Below are 23,224 nucleotides of genomic sequence, written 5' to 3'. Positions count from 1 at the left end.
TGTGTATCAGCTTTTTTCTGATGTCAGTTTGATTATAGAAAAAAAAAAAAGAAAGACAGTACTTTGAAACCAATTATGGCAGTCATATAGTATTTCAATGTGCTGTATTTTTCTCCAAAATACTGGAACATTCCAAAACAGAGGTGATGTAGTGCAGCTAAATTGTTTGAAGATATATGATAAATGTATTTTATCATGCAAGTGTGCAGCAAATAACAGTAAATGTAATAGTTACATATAGCATTTAGTATCTGTATACATATTGTATACATACTTACTACCTGACTGTGACTGGGGTCACATATTATTTTTCTTACTATAATACTTTTTATCCATTTGCTTATAAATTGATCTGAAATTCATAGATTTTTAGCAGCTACATTCTCAGAAATATCTGTCCATGCCCTAACCCAAGGCTAAAAGGAATTTTTCCCATAATTTCTTGTCTGTGTTGCTGTGGGTTAGCTAGGTATAGATACCTGAAATGCAAACAGAGAGATTGTCTCAACCATATTCCCAATGGCAGGCAAATTTAATTATGACTTTTTAATAACTGATAAGACATAGCTTTTGTTTGCAAAACACCTATACAATCTTCACTTTTTTTTTTTTTTAAGGTGTCAGAGATAACAGATGAACTGGCTACATTGCCTAAAAGAGCTCAGTTAGCAGCTGCGTTTATTACATACCTTTCTGCTGCTCCTGAGGCTCAGAGGAAAACCAGCTTGGATGAATGGACCAAATCAGCAGGCCTTGAAAGTAATTTCTTGTGTGTGTCTGTCAGTATCTGCGTATAAGTAATTAAGCTTGATTGAGGAAGTGAGAAATGCCAGTGAGTTCTAATGAACAGTTTCAATTTTCATGTTTCCAAATGAAAAGTGATGATGTTTTCTTACTCAATAAATACTTGTTTATACAGACAGGGTATTTCTTAGGCTTATTCTATTAAATTATTAAGATTATAAAAACTTATAAATAATTTTATTTTTGTAGAATTTGCTTAAAAAGAAAAATTTACGAAAATGTATATATTCACATGAACTATTGTAAATTTGCCAATGCATTCTTAATGCATCTGGTTTTTCAGCAAGCATTTTTATTTCTGCATTAATAACATAATTAAATATTATTATGACGTCAGCTAGTTATTGGTAGTAAGTTCAAGCAATAAAATAATAGATTAAAGGGAAATCTACAGACCTGCACTCTGTTAGACCGAGTCTCTGCTGTATACAGAGTGGTAAATGCTTTATAATTATGCAGACTATAAATGCATACACAAAGTTGCACTCTTTCATTTATCAGAGTTTGATTTACGACGGTTCCTGTGTACAGAAAGTGAGGAATTGGTTTGGAAAAGTGAAGGTTTGCCTTCAGATGATCTTTCAATAGAAAATGCTCTTGTCATCTTGCAGGTAAATTTGCTTTTTTTTATCTTGTCTTGGAAATATTTAAATTTTTACAAATTTCAGTAACATGACATCTGCCTGGAATTTTGAATTACTTCATTTGTGTTATTTATTGGCATCATGGAACACACACACACAGAAAAATAAATACTTATGTACACTGGGTATTATGTATTACAAAGAAATAAACAGTTAAAGAAAACATGTTTTCCTTTTTGCTTGTACAGTTTTCTTCCATATCAGTTTATTCCGGCTTAAAGTGTGAATAGTCATTAGCACCAATAGAATCAGTGGAAGATTATGTCCCATGTGTGTTGACTTTGACATATAATTTCTAATACTTTTTTCTCAGAAAAAGGAAAGGCTATATACAGATACCTTTCAAAACCTATATATAAATATATTGCTAATAATACTTGAGAAAAGAAGTGGGAAAATATTCAGTTTTATATAATTATATAATTATAATATAATACATAATATTGCATGATTATGTACATGATATTGTAGTCATTTATTAGATCTCCTAGCAAGTAAGTATTTAATGGCATGAGGAGAATCTGCATTTAATACAAGTGATTTGCTTAGATGACTGATGATTCTCTCAAATCAGTTGCAACCTTTTCTTCAATTTAAATTTATCTTGCTTTATCATCTTGATGGTAGATCGGTAGTAGATCCTTTCTCAGTTTGATTAAAAAGGTTTTCAATAAATACTGTCTTGTACCCTTAAAGCTACTTATGTGCTATAATAAAATCTTATTTTCATTATTTTCCTTAGTTGAATAGATTGAGCTCTTAAAAATCTCAGTGTATAAAGAGCTTTATGCAGTGCTCCCTTAGCTCAAATAATTTTCTTTGTGTACAGTTTTTTTCAGCATCCTTATAAAGCTGAAATTGGACATGGTATTTTACCAAGGTGGTCTACAGTATAGTTCACAAGCTTTTGTGCTCATCATCTTTTGATTCTTGAATATTGTCCATGTTTCTCTGTCTTTCAGTTTGAGATCTGTGCAATTACTCAGTTTGGAATACTGGAACTCTAAAAAAAGCCCCACAGCTTGGAAGCATTTATCTATCAGACTGAACTAGAGAATTGTTGAAAATATCTGTTTAAACCTTCAGCAAGTTTGCTGACACAAAACTGGGAGATATGGCTGATAGACCAAGATAATCAGAGGGCTGGAGCACCTCTGCTATTAAGACAGGCTGACAGAGCTGGCGTTGTTCAGCCTAGGGAAGAGAAGGCTCTGGAGAGACCTCATTGCAGCCTTTCAATACTTAAAGGAGACTTATAAAAGGATGGAGAACAAGTCTTTATATGCGCAGATAATAATAATAATAATAATAATGGCCCATCTTCGCGAACGAAGATTTGGGGAAAGGTCTTTTACCTTTCCAGCCTGCGCAATGGATTTTTTAGGTGAGACACAGCCTGCGCTGAACTGAGCCCACCCTTTAATCCTAAGGTTCATCTGCTGGGGCCAAGCAAGCTTGGACAATGGCAGTGAGGTCCTCAGGACGTAGGTTTGTTTAGAGTGTCCTTCTCATAGATGGATGGCCACACAGGGCTAACGACCTCCATCAGGCCAGGAGACCGGGATTTGAACCCGTGGTCGCAGCAGTGAAAGTCCTGCACGCTAACCACTAGGCCACCAGGGGTCTCATATGCGCAGATAATGATAGGACAAAGGGGAATAGTTATAAGCTAAAAGATGAGAGATTTAGATTAGCTGTTAGATCTGCTTTACTTAGAGAGTAGTGAGGCACTAGAACAGGTTGCTCAGAGAAGCTGTGGAAGCCCCATCCCTGAAGTGCTCAAGGCCAGGTTGGATGGGGCCCTGGGAACCTGTCCTAGTAGGTGGCATCCCTGCCTGTGGCAGGGGCTCGGAACTACATGATATTTAAGGGCTTTCCAACCTAGCCATTCTGTGATTGAGTCTATGACACAGCAGAGGCTCAAGCTGCTGCCCAGAGGTCCTTGATGGACTGGCTGACCGGAACTTCATGAAGTTCAACAAGGGGAATTGCACAGTCCTGCTCCTGGAGAATAACAACCCCATGTACCAACATGTGCTGGGAAAGCTGCAAAGCTGCAAAGCAGATTTGCAAAAAAAGGCCCTGGGGGTCCTGGTGGACACCAGGTTGTACATGAGCCAGTAATAGCCCCCTTCCAAGAAGATGACCAATCGTATCCTGGACAGCTTTAAGCAAAGTATTGGCAGCAGGTCAAGGGAGGTGATCTCTCAACACTAGGAAGGCTACTTCTGGAATCCTATACCAGTTGTATGATCTTCAGCACAAGAGAGATATGACTGTACTGGAGAGAGTTCATTGTAGCTTTATGCCTGCAAAATACTTGTATTCATGTTTTTTTCTAAAATGCATTGAGGTCCAAAACAAGAAGTACTGTACCTTTGCCCACTAGAGGAAGAAGAAAAACTAATACCTGTTCTTCTAAGTTTAAAAGCAGTTGTGAATAACAAAAGCTGTAGATTATACTCATTGAATAGACTCCTGTTTATAGAGAAGGTGAAGAATGACCTAACTTCAGCAGGACGAACACCTGAGAATTTTGGATTGTGTGCTTTTTTTTTTAAGAAATAAAATAAAAGACATAAAATTCCTACTCTCTTTCTCGAAGCAGTTTGTTAATGAAAAAAAGATTTTAAAATATTTATACTGTACATTTGGTAAAATAATAAAGGACTCCAATTTTATTCTTAAACGAAATAGATTTTAGTAAATATACATGTATATTTTTTTCACCCTAGAGTAAAGTTTGCCCGTTTTTGATAGACCCTTCTTTCCGGGCTACTGAATGGTTGAAGACACATTTGAAGGAATCACGTTTGGAAGTTATTAACCAACAGGTGCAGTATTTACTCTTGGTCTTACAATTCTGTTCTGCTTGAGCTTTCTCTATTCCAGACTTTAGAGAGCAGTTTTTAAAGGGGTGTGATAGCAAACACCAAAAATGAGGTTGTATTCTATGAAGCCTATAACTTCTCATGAAAATTTGTTTACTCAAGGAGGAGATCAAAGTACTGAAAATTGGAGGGTCAACATCTGGTATTAATTCTACAAAGTTTGCCTCTTTGTGCTGCCCTCTCCAAGAATATCATATTTTCTACTGAGAGCGAGATAATAAAAGATTTGTAAATAGAGAGGTCTTTTGTGTTCTTGGCAGTTCACTAGATTTCAGGAGTATGTGTACACTTACTCCCTATGATTTTTGTGTTGTATTATCTACATTGGAAAGAGTAAGTTTGATTTCAGTTTGAGACTAAGGTACCTAAAATTAATTGTCTACCCATAACTATTTTCATGAGTGGTGAGGTGTGGCTCGGTTGTACACACATAGGCAGGCATCTAGTGCTATTCAGAAGTCCCTTATTGAACCCCACCTGGCCTCAAGTTATTGCTTCAGCGGAATGTAGGTCTTCCACAGAACCCTGCTGCTCTCTGCAGGCCTTGTAGATTGGTAGTATCTTTGGGTAATTGATTGTTTCTCCTGCCAGCTGATTAGCCTGATTACCTTTTAGACTCTGTTGTCTGCATTGACTAATGTAATCTTAAACACCACAAGCATGTTTAAACACCTACAGCAAAAGACTGCATTTAGACTTCTTAATACCAGTGTGAATCCTGTCTGTAGATCTTGATTCAGTTTTCAGATATAGCTACATACTAACATTTGAAATGTGTTAACTGGCCAGGACTTCTAGGTACACCTAACAGAAATGATGGTAGACCTGCTCTTTTCTGGTGCAGCGCTTGAAGATCTAGGCATATTAAATAGGTTTTCTGTATGTCAGTATCTGAGTAGATCAAATTTATTTGAACTAAACACTTGTGGCTAAACCTGAAATATCATTTGATGCCTGTAATAGAATTTTTCAGCTGTACTACAGATTTTTAGATTTAGACTACTTGGTATGATGCCTTCCTACTAATTCTGAGGTGTTTATGTTTTTCAAAAAAAGATGAATCAAAGGAATTTATATTTATTTGCCCAGGACACCAACTTTGTAACTGCTCTGGAGCTGGCAGTGAGATTTGGGAAAACACTTATTATACAGGAAATGGATGGAGTGGAGCCTGTACTTTACCCGTTGCTAAGAAAAGATCTCATTGCTCAAGGTAAATGACCAAGATCTTTACAAATGCGTCCTCAAAGCTTTTGTAGTTTACATCCATATGGGATGTAAAACTTGATTTTTCTGAAAACTTCAGTATTGTGCAATTTTTTACCTCTTTAGTAAGAGTTAAAAAGAGGTTTCCTGTTGCTAACATTTCAGTGCAAAAAATATGTTGGAAATATGTTCTTGTTTAGTAAGTGGAAAAATACTGAAATGTATTTAGAGAGTTTTTAACTGGATTTAGAATAAAGTGTTTTTATCAACCCTTCAGAATTTAAAGTTAATTTCTAGTGATAATTTCAAATGCATAGTTTTACTTGGAAACTTGGGCCTTAAATAGACCAGAAGTTACAAAGCTGGGTGTGCAATTAGAAATCAGAGTTTAGAATGTTGGTGTTGCTGTTTCTCTTTCAGTTGTCTGAAACTAAAGAAGGCACACAGGTCTGTCTCTGATGTGCCTTTGGAATGGGGAGGGTTGTAGACATCAGCAAAATGGTGGAATTTGGTGAAAGGTGTCCCTTAACTGATGCAATGAAAGGGAAAACTCCCAACATTTGTTATACAGTATCTCTGCTTTGGACAGATAATGTGGTCTGTATAACTCTATATAAAACTTTTGGATTTTGTTGCTTTAATAACGGCTGATATGAAAGTTTGTGTTGAAAGTTTAGCAAAAATAAATAGCAATTATATGAGTACCTCAGCATGAATTTTGTTGAATTATATTACATGTTTTCAAATTATATCACAAGAACTGAGTGGATTAAAAAATACAGCAATATCTGTATTAAATACTGTCTAAGTTACTGTAATTGAAATAGTTTTACATTATCCTTTGTAATTATATTTCTACCTCAAGTTGTAGTTCCTCAGCATGTACCACAGCCTATGCATGTAATTTACAATATGAGCTTTGGCTACTGAAAAAAGCTTGACTTTTTTTGTTGTTGTTTCATCAACCATTGAGATCTAATAATGCATGAGGTAGCATTAATGCTTTAAATGTAAGTACATTTAATGTACTTATTATTAATTAAAGCAAATGCCATAGGATTCTTATATACATTTATCTCCAATATCAGAAAGGTCCGTTTAGTGCAAAGAAAGTTACTTTAAATCATTCTTCCATTACAGATGTACCTGCTTGTTTATTCTCAGTAAAAGAGTACCAGCAAAGTGGTGACTTCAGGGATCTGTGGGGGGTTAGGTAGAACATTGTTACAAAATTTTTTTGCCCCTCCAGTTTCTGCTGAATTTTGGAAAGGAGAGATACAGTGTTGCAGGCATCTTAATTGATTTTATTCAAGGAATCAAATTGAGAGATGAATATGTCTGCAAAACTGTGGAGAAAGTAGATTAAATTCAAATATACTCATTTATTCAGGGAAATTGCTTATAACACTCAGACATCCTCTTTTACTTGTTAATGAGCTATGTTAATGCTAGGTCTGTGCAGGTCCGGTCTAGGGAGCTGTTATTTGAAAAGGAGAATGGGTCACTATTTGAATCTTCTCTGTCACTTTACAAGCAAGCACACACTCCTTCTCTGTGTCAAAATGTGGAGGTGGGAGCCTATCTGCATTATTTTGCTTGTGATGACTGTACATCTCTTCATTACTTGGAATGAAACATTAAGAAAAATTTGAATATATATACTACAATAAATTCGTCTGTGTACAGCTTCCATTTTCTGTTTGACATTTTTACAACACAGTCCTGAAATTTATTGTGATCCTTGGCATAGAAGCAAAATTGGTATGTGATTTTCATCTCTACCAGTGTTTTAGCAAGAGATTTATATTTCTGATCTGCAATCAGTGCTAAAAATAGAGAAGCACCTAACTATGCCATCTTGGAAATTTTTCTGGAATGGGAATTTTCACTTGTTAACTTTTCATCTTATAATTCTGTTCTTATTTCTTTTTCAGTATCAGGAGGTAAAGTCTTATTCTAGTCATATGATTGTTTGAGTCTATTCTTTTCTAACCCTGCTAGAATGGAAACCTGGGGTTGGAGGGGGATGGTGAGGGGCCATACATGTAATTTTATTCTGTGACAGGCATATTGAGAAATATTAGGAGTATAAACAAATTGAAACCATGACATCAATTATTTAATAAATTGTTTCTTTTATATTATGATTAAATTAAATGTATTTATAATAAGACAAATTTATGGGACATTTCTTGATGTAATGTTTTTCTTTCAATCTAATATCTAGATATCCCAACATGTTTAGTTTCATGGACTTGCTCTATATCAATTATCATAGAAAGTAACATTTTAATAGAATTATGATTATACAGCAACATCAACCTTCTACAAATAAATGTAACAGATCCAGAGATGAAATGTAATGGGTTTGGATCACATTCAGAAAATGTTGAACCATTTTAATTAGCAAATATATAATTATGGCTAGTATGTTTTGCTAGAGTGGTATACAGTTGTGGAAATGTAAGTGAATATGTTTAAATTATGACAGGTTTCTTATACGTAAGGGGGATTCTCCAGTGCATCTTCTGTGGTTTTTTGTCTCCTATTTATGGTTTGAAGATTTCAAAGATTCGTTAGTATTACTTTTACTTCAATTGCATTTTTTGCCATTTAGTCTTTGTGTGATGGGTAATGATCATTAAACTACTCAGATGTATTAAATATTCTCACTATCTAGCTTTCCTATACTAGTGCTATCTTATTGCTTTTTTTCTCTAACAACGCAGGTTAGGATATCTTCCTTGAATTTTTTAAGTTTGTATTTCTTTCAAAAAAGTTTATAAATAAATTTTATAAAATATATTTACATCTCATGGTCATAAAGTATTACACAAATACCATTATTTTCAGATGATTTTACAATGTTCCAATCAGAGTGCATATAACATCTACTTATTATTTACAGGACCCCGTTATGCTATACAAATAGGTGAAAAAATGATAGATTATAATGAAGAGTTCCGTCTTTTTCTGTCAACAAGGAACCCCAATCCCTTCATTCCGCCTGATGCTTCTTCTATTGTTACAGAAGTAAACTTTACCACAACAGCAAGTGGCCTAAGAGGACAGGTAGGCATTTAGAATAAAAGCAGTGCACATGCATAGGTGCATCCAGTGTCTGGAAGAAGCCCTATGGTGCAGTTTGTGTTAATGGTCATGGAGGTATTTTTTAGCTCACGAATATAAATAGTAAAATCAAAGCTGAAACTAAATTTAAATTTTAAAATCTTGTTTTTATGCACTTTGGAACCAAGTAGTGAGTTCAATAGAGAAAATTAAAATGGTCTCATGGACTTTGGTTGCAACAGATTAATTGCTAAGCCTCTGCTTTCTGTTCAAGGAATGTTTATGGTACCATGGAAACATTTCTGTTGCAGCTCTCTAGTGTCCTACTTACAGAGTAATGCTAGTACCATCAAAATTTTGTGTACGGGAAAAATGTAGTGAAATCAAAACTGTATGTTTTACCTCCTTCAAAATGCTAGTAGCTTTTGAGGTTTTCTCTATAAAGTTTAGGAAGCAAAATGTAACATTCAAATGGAAGAAAGAAAAAAATAAAAAGGGAAATTAAGGGAAATAAACCCCCTCTTTATTTGGTATGAAACAAGTTTTTCCACACTAATGAGGCTTAGAATAGGATGTAGGTAAGATGTTGATAAGATGCAATTCAAAATGTGAAGCACAGATATCTGTACCAATTTCCTCCTTCCACTGGAGGTAGGGAACTGACATCATGCTATGTAACCATGAAAATCGCCCCCCTTTTGAAGTGGAAATGCAGAAAAAAACAACTTTGTTTTCTGTCTTTGTTAGCAGGAGAGGGGTTTGATTGGTAGGCATGCTGGAAAGAAATTTGCTGCTGTTCTTTCCAGTTTGTGCTTTCCTACATCACCTACTTCTTTTTATGTCTGATAACAATACATGCAGAAGTGAAGACTGCCAATCATTTAAACACACATGTAATTCAGATTGAAGTGTAAAGGTTTAGGTCTAAGCATGAAGCGTTGTGAATGAGTGTCCTCAATAAAGTCATCCAGAGCCTCTTGAGATGCTCTTGAGTATCTCACCTGGCGTGCATCTGCTGTTATACTCAAGGCATGATTCACAGTAGTTCCTGGATTATCCTGGCCACTACAGGATATGGTGGATGTGTACATAGATTTAAAGCTATTCAATGTCTGCTGGAACTGAGTAAACCCTCAGAAATCTACTTTCAAAAACATAGCAGTATATAGTCTATATGATGAATGAGTATATATTATACCATATAACTAATGAGTACAAATTTTGAAATATTAGAGTGTTTCTTATCCTGCTGAATAATCTCCTTTGTTTTTAGCTTTTGGCTTTAACTATTCAGCATGAAAAACCTGATTTGGAAGAGCAGAAGACGAAACTGTTACAACAGGAAGAAGATAAAAAGATACAGCTAGCTAAGCTTGAGGATTCTCTTTTGGAGGTAAAATAAATTTACATCTTTTATATCTGTTGTACCAATAAATATTGTTATGTATTTGAATGAAACTATACTGTTTCTTTTTCAAATTATGAGTTTTAACAGAAGCCACATTTTTAGGCTTGTGAATCATGTCAAATGATACTTTGAAGTTGAGAAATGATCCTGTGTAGTGAAAGGAAAAAAAAATCCCAGTACAAAATGGAAGGATTGTTGAGAGACATTTAAAATTTTAAACCTCCACAATTATTTCTAATTATCAATGAACTGTAATGTTATTTACAGTTAACATTTTCCTGTCTTGCATTTAAAATTAATATTCTCGATTTTCAGTTCACCACTGCTCAGAAGCAGTTGTTCGCCTCCATATAAAAGGGTAGCTTCCAAGGACAGACTGTTTTCTTCTTCTGTTTGTATCTTGTCATGGATTCCACATAAACTGTACTTCATGTTTCTAGTAGGAATGGATCCTCAAATCCTCCATCCTTCTAAAAGGCCATAGATGCAAAGAGATTGACCTGGTGCCATAAAACCCTCTGTCAGTAGCTAAGTCATAGAACTTTGCTGTATTGAGTGCAATGGACTAGTATAAACTGTTAGTTTTTACAGATTAGACTGGCCATTTATTAGTCTGGCCTACAAAAGAGCTGGAGAGGGACTTATTACAAGGGCATGTAGTGATAGGACAAGGGGGAATGGCTTCAAACTAAAAGAGGGTACTTTTAGATTAAGTATTAGGAAGAAATTCTTTACTGTGAGGGTGGTGAGGCACTGGAACTGGTTGCCCAGATAATTTGTGTGCCTCATCCCTGTTCAAGTGTTCAAGGCCAGATTGGATGGGGCTTTGAGCAGACTGGTCTAGTGGAAGATGTTGCTGCTCATAGCAGGGGGTTTGGAAGTTCCCTTCCAACCCAAACTGTTCCATGATTCTATGATTGATAGCTCTGTTTTAGAATTTTGTACGTGATTATCTAATGTGATTTGAATTTCAACATTTACTTTCCCTATTAAACCGCTTATTAATTCTCAAATACTAAGCTCAGCCCTTTCTTAAAACTGTGATGGGGCAGATTTCTCTTATAGGAAGAGGGAAACTTGCTCTCTAAAAAAATTCCATATCCAAATTTGATCATTTTTGGCATCTTATTTTCTACCAGAAACTGAGACTTCAGAGATACCACTATTTGACCTTTTAGAATGGTCTTTTTTTGTTATCTTGGAACTCCAAGATTTTTTACATTTGTCCTATCTGAATTACCAAGTACAAAACTTAAGATACCTAAGATATTTGCAACAAAAAGTGGCCAAGTATTAACACCGAGTTGGTTTCAATTTCAGAATTCTAGTTAGCACTGGAATCAGAACACTCTTTGACCCCAAAGATAGAAAGCTAAGGCTCAGTGGAAACTGGCAGGTGCTACTTGGACTTTGTCAACAAAGAAATCAGTGCTGAAGGTGGTCTAGCTAAATTCAAGTTAAACTTAAAGCAACATTACCATTCCATCTGAAGTACTGTACTGGTTTTCTTCTGAAAGCCTGGGAGTAAAGACATAGGTGCTGTGGTGATCTCGTAGCTTACAGTGTGATTCCTCGTAGCAAAATGGGATTCCTTGAATGCTGTCCTACAGGTAGTTGTTCAGAACTGACCTGACTGACAATAAGCCAATTTTCTGTTGCTGTCTGACTAAAAAAAAAAATGTATTGAATTATATTTGCTGAGGGTTAATAAAAAACATATGTTATTAGGGAATCATTAAAGCTTTTACCACTTCTTAGAAGTGAAATTAATTGCACGGGAGAACTCAGGGAAAATGTGAGGCAATCTCAAGGATTTTGAAGTAATCTCTGATTACAAAACTGAAATCGTTGTAATGTAAATATTTGTCTCGTTTGAAAATGAGAACTAGATTGTGTAGGGGATAGTGGAATGTTTTTGAAGGAAAATGAATTTTTGAATGAATGGGTACAGGAAGTTGTTATGAGTAGTTTCAGGTTAAATTGGAAGTTAAATGGAAATTTACCATGGAGATTTTAGTGCCTAAGACCCTGATCATAGAAATCATTCTGAAAAGCTTGCTGATTACTTATGTTTCAGAACCTGGCAATCTGGATTTTTGGAATACCTTCTTGAGTTTTATTTTACATTCTTCTTTAAAATATCATCTCAGTTTTTGGAATAACCAACTGTTCAGAAATATGTACAGGTCAGAAAGATGGATAGCTTCCAAAATAGTTACTTTACAGGATTGGTTTGTTTTTTTTAATGTAACATAAGTTACTTTTTTTTTTCCAGACACTTGCCACATCACAAGGCAATATACTAGAAAATAAGGATCTGATAGAGTCTCTGAATCAAACTAAAGCAAGTAGTGCAGTCATCAAAGAATCACTGGCTGAATCTCACAGACTTCAGACTTTCCTTGATAAGGTAGAAGAATATTTTAATCTTCTGTTACTGATTTTTTCCTGCTAAAAATAGTCATCTTCTATATACAGAAGACACATACATCCACAGGAATATAAGATAAGTAACATATTAAATTAACTTTTCTGAGTAAATGATATTTGGGATAAGCAAGCACAGATAGTATTTTCGTTAATTAAATTGCTTTGTTTTACACATGCTGAATAGTTACACAATTTAAAGTCTGCCAGTTTGAATTAAAGGATGTTTGGCAGATAACGAGGTTTGACTTCATTTTACCATCCTCTCTTGCAAATGTTCTGGATCATATTGATGTTTTAACTTAATATATCCCTTTCTGTTGGAAAAGTTTAGTTTAAAATTTTCCATTGAATTTTGGGACATGTTCTGTTGTGGGAAGAGACCTCAGTGCCCTAGGGATTTATTTCCATCATATTCTTCATTTTAAAGAAGTTTCCAATTTTGAAATCAAAAAGCATTGAAGTCTTGAGTTCTGGTCCCTCAATTTGGAGAATTGGAAAGGATTCAGTTTCCTAAAATAGTGGGAATCATCCACGTGTTTTTTTTTTATGAAATGAGTAATAGTTTATGCTATAAGCAGTAGGTGTCAGTAATGCACCGGGTTTTTATGTGTGTGTTGTTTTCTCTGCAGGAGAGGGACTCCTATCTCCCTTTGGCCGAGAGTGCCAGCAAGATGTACTTCATTATCTCTGACTTGTCCAAAATTAATAATATGTACCGCTTTAGTTTGGCGGCTTTCCTGCGACTTTTCCAAAGGACTCTGCAAAGCAAGCAGGTATTTTCTCTTCTGAAGCTGCTAATGCTGCAGAAGAATCAATCTGCTTTGATCCTCAGAATTTATTAGCTTCTCTAGACATTTTAAAAAAAAAGGTATAATAAATGTTGATGAAATGTATAATAAGTAGTTATGCTGAACTGTTGTGCTTTAGATATTCAGAATCCATGCACATGGAATTTTAAATTATTTTATGTTGCATATAAATCAGGGTATTGCTGTGCCATCTGAAAGCAGAGTAACTCTTATTTGTGATTTCAGGCTTGCTCTTTCTCTAAGATGAACTAGGAAAACAAAGGTTGATTATAACTTTACTGAAGGCTTTATTTAAATAAATTAATGATCTACTCTGCTAATAATGCTAATTTTATCAACAAAGGGTAGAATAAGAAAATACCTATATATCTACAGGGCTCAGTTGCGCAAAGGAAGATCAAAATTTTGTCTACTTTTATACAGTTTGTAAGCATGTCTTACTGAAAATGTAATTTTTATTTTTCTGTATTCTGATGGCCTGTATATCCTCATTAGAGCACAGAATTAATTTGTTCCTTGTCACCAAACTCTTTAGATCTAAATACCCACACTGAGTAATGATGCGTTTTCTTTTTATTCAGTGTCTCCAAAATTCATCGTATTTCTCTTTGTTTTTACTTTAAAAAGGAATTCACCAACCTTTCATCATGTCTCCTTTGGATTCCCCTTTCTGGTGACATCCATGATTACAACTTTCCTTCAGCTTCTGTCATTATCAGGAATACAGTTCTAACTATGTGAACTTGCCCTCTTTAAAGTTCCTATTTCTTCTTTTCGACAACATGGGGTTTTAACTTCTTTTTTCTTACTTTCACACTTCTTTGTAATTACCAACTTAAACCTTAACTTCTGTTTTTGCCTTCATTGCCTTCTTTCTTTTTCCTCTATCCAATTCTTCATTTTTGAATCATTTAGGCATGGGAAAGGTATTAGTCAAATCGATTGCCCAATTGCCCTCCTTAAATTCATCTTTTCAAATTCCAGCATGGTAGAAAGGAGCTTATACTATCTGTTACACATTCCATGCCTCCCAACCCCTTTCTTCTTTTGCCCTGTCTTTTTTTCACTTTTTTCATGTTAGAATTAGTTTTTCAGTCTTGACCTTTGAAGGACAGGGTACACTTACTATTTTCTACAACGTTCATTTCATTTGGGCCAGATTTGGCCAGAAGTCTAGTAACTACACTTAACATCAACATACCTGTTTAGTAGTATTAAATACAGTAATTCAATGCTTAAGCATTGTGAAAACTATGAGATTTCAAGAATATTAATGTTAGGAGAAGAAACTGTTCTCTCATTCTTTGTATATTTACCTTATATACAAAGTTGTATAATGTTCATAATCAAAATATTCAAGCCCAAAATATTTATTTCTTAATACTTCAGCATGAATTTCTCATTTAATCATCTACTGATTGATAGGTGCAGCTGAATTTAATAATATGTTTTTAGAACTGGTGTCACATAGCATCCAGATTATTTGTGTCATTTTTCTGAAATTTACAAAGTACATAAAAAATTTTTTACTTCCACATGAATTTTTGAAACCCAAAATTTCTTTTTTAGGATTCAAGTAATACTGAGGAAAGAATCAAGTTGCTTATTGGCTCATTGAAACATACAGTGTATGAATATGTTTGTCGTTGTTTGTTTAAGGTAAGATTGTATTTTTTCTGACTTTAGACAGTGCACTGGGTTTGAAAGTATTCTTTCAGCAGCCAACACTTGATCTACTTCAAATAAGCAGTACTGTGTAATAGATGCAAAAAAATTACACAATCAATATTTAACATGCAAAATGAGGAGGACTAACAATTAGGATATGACAAAATTATTATTGCTTATGGACATTTTTCCACAGAGCTCCTCATTTTGGCTTCATAGCCAGTTCTGTGTCTCCTGAGCACTTTTTTTTTTCCTGTTTGCTCTTATTTCTTGCATTCCTTAGTATGAGTGTTTGACCTAGCTGTCATGATAAGGTTGTGTGTGATTATTTGGGGTTTTTTGTAGGTTTTTTTTTTTTTTTTTAAAGAAACAAAAGTGGTTGTGGTAGGTTGACAGTTGGACTTGATAATCTTAAAGGTCTCTTCCAACCTTGATGATTCTATGATTCTAAAAAACCCCCACATTGTGATATTCTCCTTTCTCTTTTCTCAGCCTGTCCCAAATCTCTACCTGCTACCTTGTTTGTTTCTATCTGTTCCCTTGTTCCTCCATGTGATGTTCCTAATGTATTTCTTCTTTATGTCAGTCAATTGCCTTTTCTCTTCTTGCTTTCTTATTAGAAACCTAGGATAGATATGCCTTTCATTTTCTGGTTTAAGTTTTACTTTCACATGGAACTATCATGACAAGAGGTATTTGTCTCATAATACCAGCCTGAAGAATGCACAATAGGTTTGCATAGATGGTTTGAGTAGTAGTACAAATTACACAAGTCTGGAGTTTGATCAGTGAGAATGGAGAGATCTTGAAAATTTTACACCAACTCCTCCACTCTCCCCCAATCTAGCAACATTATATTGAAGGTTCAGAGGTAGCAGATATTTCTTAGAAATTTTGGTTATCAAAGTCCAATGGGATTCTCATGGAATATTCTCATCATATTTAATGTCTGCATTTGAAGTAATGAGTATGTGAAGCCTTTCACTAAGTCATTACATCTTGTGAATATTGGAAGGCAGCAATTTTTGCACGTAAGAGTAGAGATTTCAAGTGTAGGGCACAGAGGGGAGATTTCTAGTAGGAAGGATTTTAACTGTGAGCAATCATATTGGAGGTTAGAAAATACTGAAAGTCTGTTACTGTGCAGCTTCAGACTAATGGTCCATCCATTGTGTTCTAATAGTTGAGAGAAAAACTAAGCTCCTCACACCATCAACAATTCACTACTATTTCCACCTTTTATCCATGAAAATTTTTTAAGACTGCTGTGGCACTGAGGCTTTACTAATGTCTTCATAAAAGGTATAGCTGATACAAGTTTATGTGTTTTTAACCATGTTAGAATTGGGAAGGATGGTTTTTTCTGTCTGTGGTTATTGTCTATGTTTGTGTGTACCTAGGCTTCATGTATGCTACTAAGTGCAGTTGTGCCCAGAAATTTTCCTGAGCACTGGAATTCACCCACCTATACTGTTAATTTGTCAAAACAGTTTCTGTTACAGTTAGTATTCTTCCAAACAATTTTCATTCAAATTTCGGATACTGAATCATTCAGGGACTATCCTAATAGGCGGTTTCGATTTGAATTTACTTGCAGACCTTGTCTGAGAAGATGAAAGAGTTGAGTGGTGTAGTTTGTTCTCAGTGTCATGTAATGTTCATGGATGTATTTTATTTATCAATGAGACCTTCAGTGCCTTGCAGAGTTTGACACTAATGCCTAGTAGGGACCTATTTATCACCCACTCCACTGACCACTTTGGGTTAGTCTTTGTCTCTCAGTTGCAAAGGTATGTAGCAATTTTGCATTAAGGTATATGTCATTAAGTCATTACTATGGAATTAGAGATCACTTATGTTGCTAATGTTGCTTATAAAAAAAAACAGGTGACTTTTGCTGAGCACATAAATACATTTTTATTGCTTTTATTTCAGGCTGATCAGCTAATGTTTGCTCTACATTTTGTACGAGGAATGCACCCTGAACTTTTTCAAGAAAATGTAAGTGCTAGAGAAGAAAATCCCCAAGTATTTTACTTAAATCTATATGAACAGTAAATAAGTAGATAAAAAGTTTTTGTCCGTAAGTATAGGGCTTACTTAGATTTGTCTACAGTGTAGTACAGAATTACTTCTATAAAGTCTGACTGCAGTGAAACTATATGCATAATTGACTTAATACATTTGCTTAAATGTGGCTGATTAGCCTGAGTCAAGACATATTTAATTTTCTAAAATATCTACATGGAATGGAGAGACAAAACTATGGCTTTCTGTACTAGAAGCTGGAGACCAGAAGGAGTTGATGTAGTAGATGTCAGTTCAGTAGAGGAGAGTCCATTATAGGGTAAAAGGTTAAAATCAGACAATTCCTTTGAAGGATGTAATGGAATTTGATTATATGAAGCATATGAGCTCAAGGTACAAGGTTTAAGAAAAGTTGGTTGAAACCTCTCAATGTTATGAGTGCAATGTAGTTTTAATGTAGACATATGGATTGACAAAATAAAATCCCACTCTTTCAACAATGATAAAAATAAGTTAATCTAGTTGGTAGAAGCATATCCTGGTTACTCTTCATTATTAGAAGTTCCCTATTTCATCTTCATTATTTCTTTTGGGCTTCTGAAAATTTCTTGCTTTGTCTTTCTTAAGTTTCTAAAGTCATGATGGCAGCAACTTGCAAATAGTTTTCTGACTGGTTTAAAGCTTGGCTTCTTACGTGTTTGTAAGTACAGCCTTATGTGTTGGTTTCTATTGTTTAGCATGCATTAAGCTATTAGAGCTTAATCTAGTTTATATATAATGCCCATTTCTACACTGAGTACTCAAGAATGACACCAGGCAAATAATATCAGTAATTTCTTATTTCTCTGAAAGGTAGAAGTTATTTTAATTAAATTGTTAAGAGAATAGTGCTTGTGCAAAATATTTAGTGAGGAAAATGAAGCTGAAGTGGTTATTCTTTTAAAGTTATTTCTTTTAAAGCTTTTAATGTGATGAGACTAGAATTTGATTATTATGCTGCTAGAGAATTTAGTATTCTAAGTCCATCTGCCAAAAGAGTTCAACCTTCTGCAGTTGTGAATTTTTTGCATAGTGATGAGAATTTTATAGTACAACTAAAATAGTATATTATAGAATACCTTGGGTTTTAGTAGAGACATTCTCTTTCTGAATCAATACATATAGATTTTTCTGAGGTAGTTTATGTGCCTCTACAGATTATACTTTTGCTTTTCTTCATAAAAATATTACATAATATTTGATTTTAAAACTTTTAAAAGTACTTCTGTAAGTATTTTTCTGTGCACAAGCATTTTCTTTGTCATTGGGAGAGGAACATCAATTTGTAACTGAAAGAGAGAGCTGTTTCAAGACAACTAGATGAGTGCAAAAAACTATTCTGTGGTTTGTATCAGTAGTACTACTACTAGTCAAAAACCTTTATCACAGAATTATAGATTCTGATTATACAAAAATTTCAATACTTACGAAAAAATTTTAGTATATTTCTTGCTACCTCCAAATAGAGCATTATGTATTTTGTGATGTTTTTAAATAATTATCTAATCTGTCTTAAAATTATTAAAAGCTGCCTTCCTGGATACATATACCAATTCTAAAAGATTTAATCATATATAAATTTAACTTAACGTTTCTCTTTTAGGTGCAACCAAATATTTGTAATGTCATTCTATTATCTTAAGTATGCCCCCTGTTCTAAAACCTGCTGGATACTGTAACATGAAACACTGTTGAATCATGGATTTTGTAGCTATGTGTTGTACCTGGGCTGCTGATGCCCACGTCCTTGCCGGCAACATTTGTTACTTCTTGGTAGTTGATAGTCTATAGGGTGGGAGCTGTGGGTGCTTAGAAGGTATAGGACTTCCCCTCTGCCTCTTTTTCTTGTAAAGCACTGCAGTCACTTAGCCTGGATTCTGCAAAGGGAATTAGCATTTTTAAAATGTCTTAGAACTCTTTCAGAATCTAGGATTTAATTTGTTTATCATCCTGGTCTGCCTACAGGCATTACATATCAATCTTTATTCTTAAAGATATCTTGTGACTGATCTGAGTTATTATTTATTCCCCTAGGAATGGGAGACTTTTACAGGTGTGATCATTGGAGATACCATAAGAAAATCAGTAAGCTACATTTATTTGCATATTTTGAAATAAGGAACATTTACTTTAATCCTAAAAAGTTAAAGTTGCATTTTTACTATATTGTTTAATTAATTGTATTCATACATTAAAGAAACAAGTAGCTTCTCACATAGTAGTATAAAAATATAAATTTTTAAAAACCTTTTTGTACATGGCAACTAATTTTCTAATTTACATAACTTTTTGCCTTTGTTGCTTTTCTTATTTTCTTTTTCTTTTACCAGGATTACAATTTGTAACTGTATGTTTGAGGAGGTTTACAGCCCTCTTCTGTGACTAAAATCAACATTTCTGAATCCCTCTTTCTCTCAGAGTCCTATATGAGTTGTTTTTGGATGAATTAATGGAATTGTCCACACACTTTGCTAACTTTGACTTGCTATTTCCTTAGTCTTGAGTTCTACAATACATCTGGAGATGTATTTATATGTTTTCCTAGGTGACTGAGCAAGCTTAAGAAACTTTCTTTGCATACCTGATCAAGCATGCTGTAGTTTACTGTGTCTCTCAATTCTGTTGAATCTGTACACTTTTAACATAACATTCCAGTAGAAAAGGGTAGAGAAAAAAGCTAAGGTTTCCATAATCTTGCCCTTTATAACTCTTCTTTGAGCCAAATATTTTGGCAAAGGTTTTGAAAGGTGTTTTTAGGAAACATGAGCACAATCAGGAATCATGAGCCCAGTCTTTGCCTCCTGTTTTGATTTTCTCCACTTTTCCTTCATTCATAGTCAGGCTAGCTCATTCCATGAGGCTCAGCTCACAATTCATCGTTCACAATTACTCTTAACCTATAGCCTTGTTTAAATACTTACCAGGGTAGCTTGTATATTAAATGGTACAAGATGATGACCAGTGTGAGTACCTTGATTTTAGACACTCATGACAGTAGGTGTGTTCACATGCGTGGTGGCAGAAGTGGCAAGTCATTTAAAACACAATGTATTACTCAGGTTTTCTCAGGCAGCTGGTTCCTGAAATGATCCTTAAAGTCCATTTTCTCTAGCCATAAGATGACTCTACTACAGGTTTTGCATTTCAGTGTGATTGCAGAAGTTCCCCTTCATCTCTATGGAGTCTTTGTAATTCAATTAAATGTCAGTGAATTAGGTGATTGTCAAGTATTTTCTTGTGTAGGTAATTTTCAAACTATGTGAGATTCTGATTGTATAATGGAATTTAATACCAGTCTTACCTCTACCCACCTAACACACAACCCATAGATTTTGGAAAGACTGTGCATATGCATCCATCACCCCGATTCTAACTGGAATGTATATTGCAGACCCATCTCAAGTTTATTCCTACAGTTGCTTCTGAGTTTTCTGGTTTCGTTCTTTCTCAGACTTCATGACTCAGGGCCAAGGTATCCTTTCACAAGAAACCTTCTATTTTTTTCTGCTGAACATTTAAGATTACTTTTGAAGTTGCTCAGTGGTTGAGAAATCCAGATACATTTCCATGCAGATACTGTCAGACTGGTTAATGAGTATTGTAAGATTTTTTAATAAAAAGTGATATAATGAATACACTGGAGCTTAAGCTGTGTTGTTCATCCTTAGAATTTTCTCCATTCCAAAAAACTAAAGAGCAGAAAAACAGAGCTGTGGCCAAACTTTATTAGTGCAGAGATGTTCAGAAGTGTGTTTTGCCTAGTGAATTACCCCAAAATTGCTCTTTGTGTGAAGAACCGTCTTCTTCATGACTGCAAATATGTGCAATGGAGTTGTTTTGTGAAGTCAGTTGCTCAGAATGCATATGCAGATAGACAATAATTTCTGTCAATTGTTTTTAATGAAAAACTACTTAGAATTGAGTGCATCATAAGGATACTCTAAATAATATTTTCATGCTCAAGTAGCTAAGCAGATGTTACTGTGAACAGTATGTCTCATATTTAAATCTTTGGTAGCTTTTATTTTGTTATGCTGTTTACGAACTTCACAAAATGCCACAGAAAGATTGCTGTTGTAAATGGTATTTTTATTAAAAACATGAGTTTCATCTTCTTATTACTGAATATAGTGTTTCCCAAAAATTTATATAACTTACATGTGTAACATAACTTACTTCAATAAGGATTCACAAAGAAGTGTTCGTGACCAGATTCCCTCTTGGATAGAACACGACCGAGCCTGGGCAGTAGCATCTTTGAAGGTATACATCGTATGGTGGGTTGAATTTAAATTTAAAGGACTTGGGTTTTGACAAATAGGAATTTGGACTTGAATACTCAAATATGTATTTGTCAGATGGAAATATTTTGCTATTTTAAGCTGCTTATTCTATCTTTTAGAAACCATGGCTTAATACGTACCCACTTGAAAAAAAATAAAGTATTTTAAACTCATTTTTCTGACCCTTTTTCTTGAACTTTTCTACCCCATCTAACAATGAATTTCAATGTTTGTAAATGAACCTGTCATCTTACTGAGATTAGAAAATGCTCTAAGTCTACCCAGAGTACTTCAATTTTTTTAGATAGAAAAATATACATAGGAAAAATTGCAAAGAATATTTGAGTTCCGCTTTTGTAATGACCTTCACAAAACCACCTAATATTGTATTAAACACTGTTAATTGAGAAAATAGTCTTCTCATCAGATTTCCTTGTACATCTTTGCAGGTGATTCAGAGTTTGTGATTGCTCAGATTGAGTAATAATCACACTAAAACAAAAATGCTTGTGTTCCTCCTACCACAGTCAATGTTGAAGGGAACTAAAAAAAAGTACTGGTGCTTGAAATTCCATCTTAGGCTCTTCTCCTGCATGTAGCTGAGCAGCAAGAAGGAAAATCTTGACTAGTATTTGGCAAGGACTGTTGTTGCTAAATCCAGAGTCCATTATTTAATTTCTTTTCAACCAGAGATCAGGAACAATCACAATAATGGTGTGGCAGGCATGATAGAGGTTTAAACAAACAAACAAACAGAAAATGAGTAACTGAGTGAATCAGTAGCATGTATTGATAGAAAAAGAACCTGATCGTGATTAAAGCAAAAGACTTAAAGGTAGAGCCCAAAATTTAAAACCAAAGAACCTTTAAGTTTAAAATCAAAAATACAATGCAAATACAAACTTAGCATTTCCTGGGAATAGTAATAGTAAATAAATGGTTAATTTTCAAATGTATTCTTCTTTAACTCCAAGGATAAAATTGAATTTTGTGATGTCCGTGAGTAGTGGTCATAACTGGTATTTGGAATTTATTTAAAATATACAATGTCCAAGTGGCTATTCTTCTTTATAGTTAATTATACATTATTTGTTTTGTAGATTTCTCTCCCGGGTCTTTATCAGATACTCTGTTTTGAAGATGAAAGTCTGTGGCACACTTTTTCTCAGAGTTCTGTATGTGAACAAGACTTTCCATCTACTGTTGTAAAAAGAATTTCCTTATTTCAGCAGGTAATCTTTTCATTTATTATATTAATTATAAGTTCAGCATTAAAAGTAAATTTTACATCCAGGCCTGCTTGAATTATAAGCAGTGACACTATCTACACTGTCTTACAGTTTAACTAGTTTTTTTTGTCTAAGGATTATGTATTTCCTTTCACCATAATGCATATTTAGTTCTCTGTTATCTGAGTCTTTTTTTGTGTTGGTGTATTGCCTGCAACTGACTATACCCTGTAAGGTATAGTAATTTTCAGAATTAATTTCAATAATAGGTATTAAAATTCTTTCATGGTTGCTTTGTTACTGGTGGATATGTCAGCTTGTTGAGTATCTTTAGTTTCATCATGGCTAGGCTTCGCGAACGAAGATTTGGGAAGGGCTCTACCCATTTTTCATGCAAGCGCGTTGGTGGCTAAAAAGGCCAATACGAGAAAGGCATGTCCGGTTGCAAAAGACACAGCAGAAAGACTCCTTAGATAGTATATTCTGCAAGGTTCGATTCTTTCTGCGTTGTTTTTTCTCCTCAAGAGTGATCCTGCGTGCTTTCTCAAAAGCATCAGCAGCGTTATAAATGGTCTGTCTCCAGGCCTCCCGATTAGAGGCCAGAGTGGACCAGTTATGGTGATCAATATGCCCGAGGCTGAGTTGTTGCTTCAGGGAGTCCTTGTATCTTTTCTTTGGAGCTCCTCTCTTGCGGCAGCCAGTGGCAAGTTCACCAT

At 34.6% G+C, this 23,224-nt stretch overlaps 1 protein-coding gene across 4 annotated transcripts in view; it reads left to right on the top strand.

Moving 5' to 3' along the window:
* Positions 1-23,224, top strand: part of DYNC2H1 (dynein cytoplasmic 2 heavy chain 1) — a 170,675-nt gene that overhangs the window by 63,939 nt on the left and 83,512 nt on the right. For all 4 annotated transcript variants that reach the window (XM_027677336.1, XM_027677335.1, XM_027677337.1 and 1 more), the window contains exons 62-74: positions 618-759; positions 1,306-1,415; positions 4,184-4,282; positions 5,429-5,552; positions 8,454-8,617; positions 9,888-10,007; positions 12,298-12,432; positions 13,082-13,225; positions 14,831-14,920; positions 16,865-16,930; positions 19,031-19,081; positions 21,182-21,259; positions 22,380-22,511. In XM_027677336.1, the coding sequence (XP_027533137.1) occupies positions 618-759; positions 1,306-1,415; positions 4,184-4,282; positions 5,429-5,552; positions 8,454-8,617; positions 9,888-10,007; positions 12,298-12,432; positions 13,082-13,225; positions 14,831-14,920; positions 16,865-16,930; positions 19,031-19,081; positions 21,182-21,259; positions 22,380-22,511 (1,455 nt within the window). The remainder of the gene's footprint in view (positions 1-617; positions 760-1,305; positions 1,416-4,183; positions 4,283-5,428; positions 5,553-8,453; positions 8,618-9,887; positions 10,008-12,297; positions 12,433-13,081; positions 13,226-14,830; positions 14,921-16,864; positions 16,931-19,030; positions 19,082-21,181; positions 21,260-22,379; positions 22,512-23,224) is intronic.

Source organism: Neopelma chrysocephalum, unplaced genomic scaffold (assembly GCF_003984885.1).
Source record: "Neopelma chrysocephalum unplaced genomic scaffold, ASM398488v2 Primary Assembly neopelma1_43, whole genome shotgun sequence".
Lineage (NCBI taxonomy): Eukaryota > Metazoa > Chordata > Aves > Passeriformes > Pipridae > Neopelma > Neopelma chrysocephalum.
Note: the sequence above shows the minus strand (reverse complement) of the source record. Positions and strands in the feature narration are given on the sequence as shown.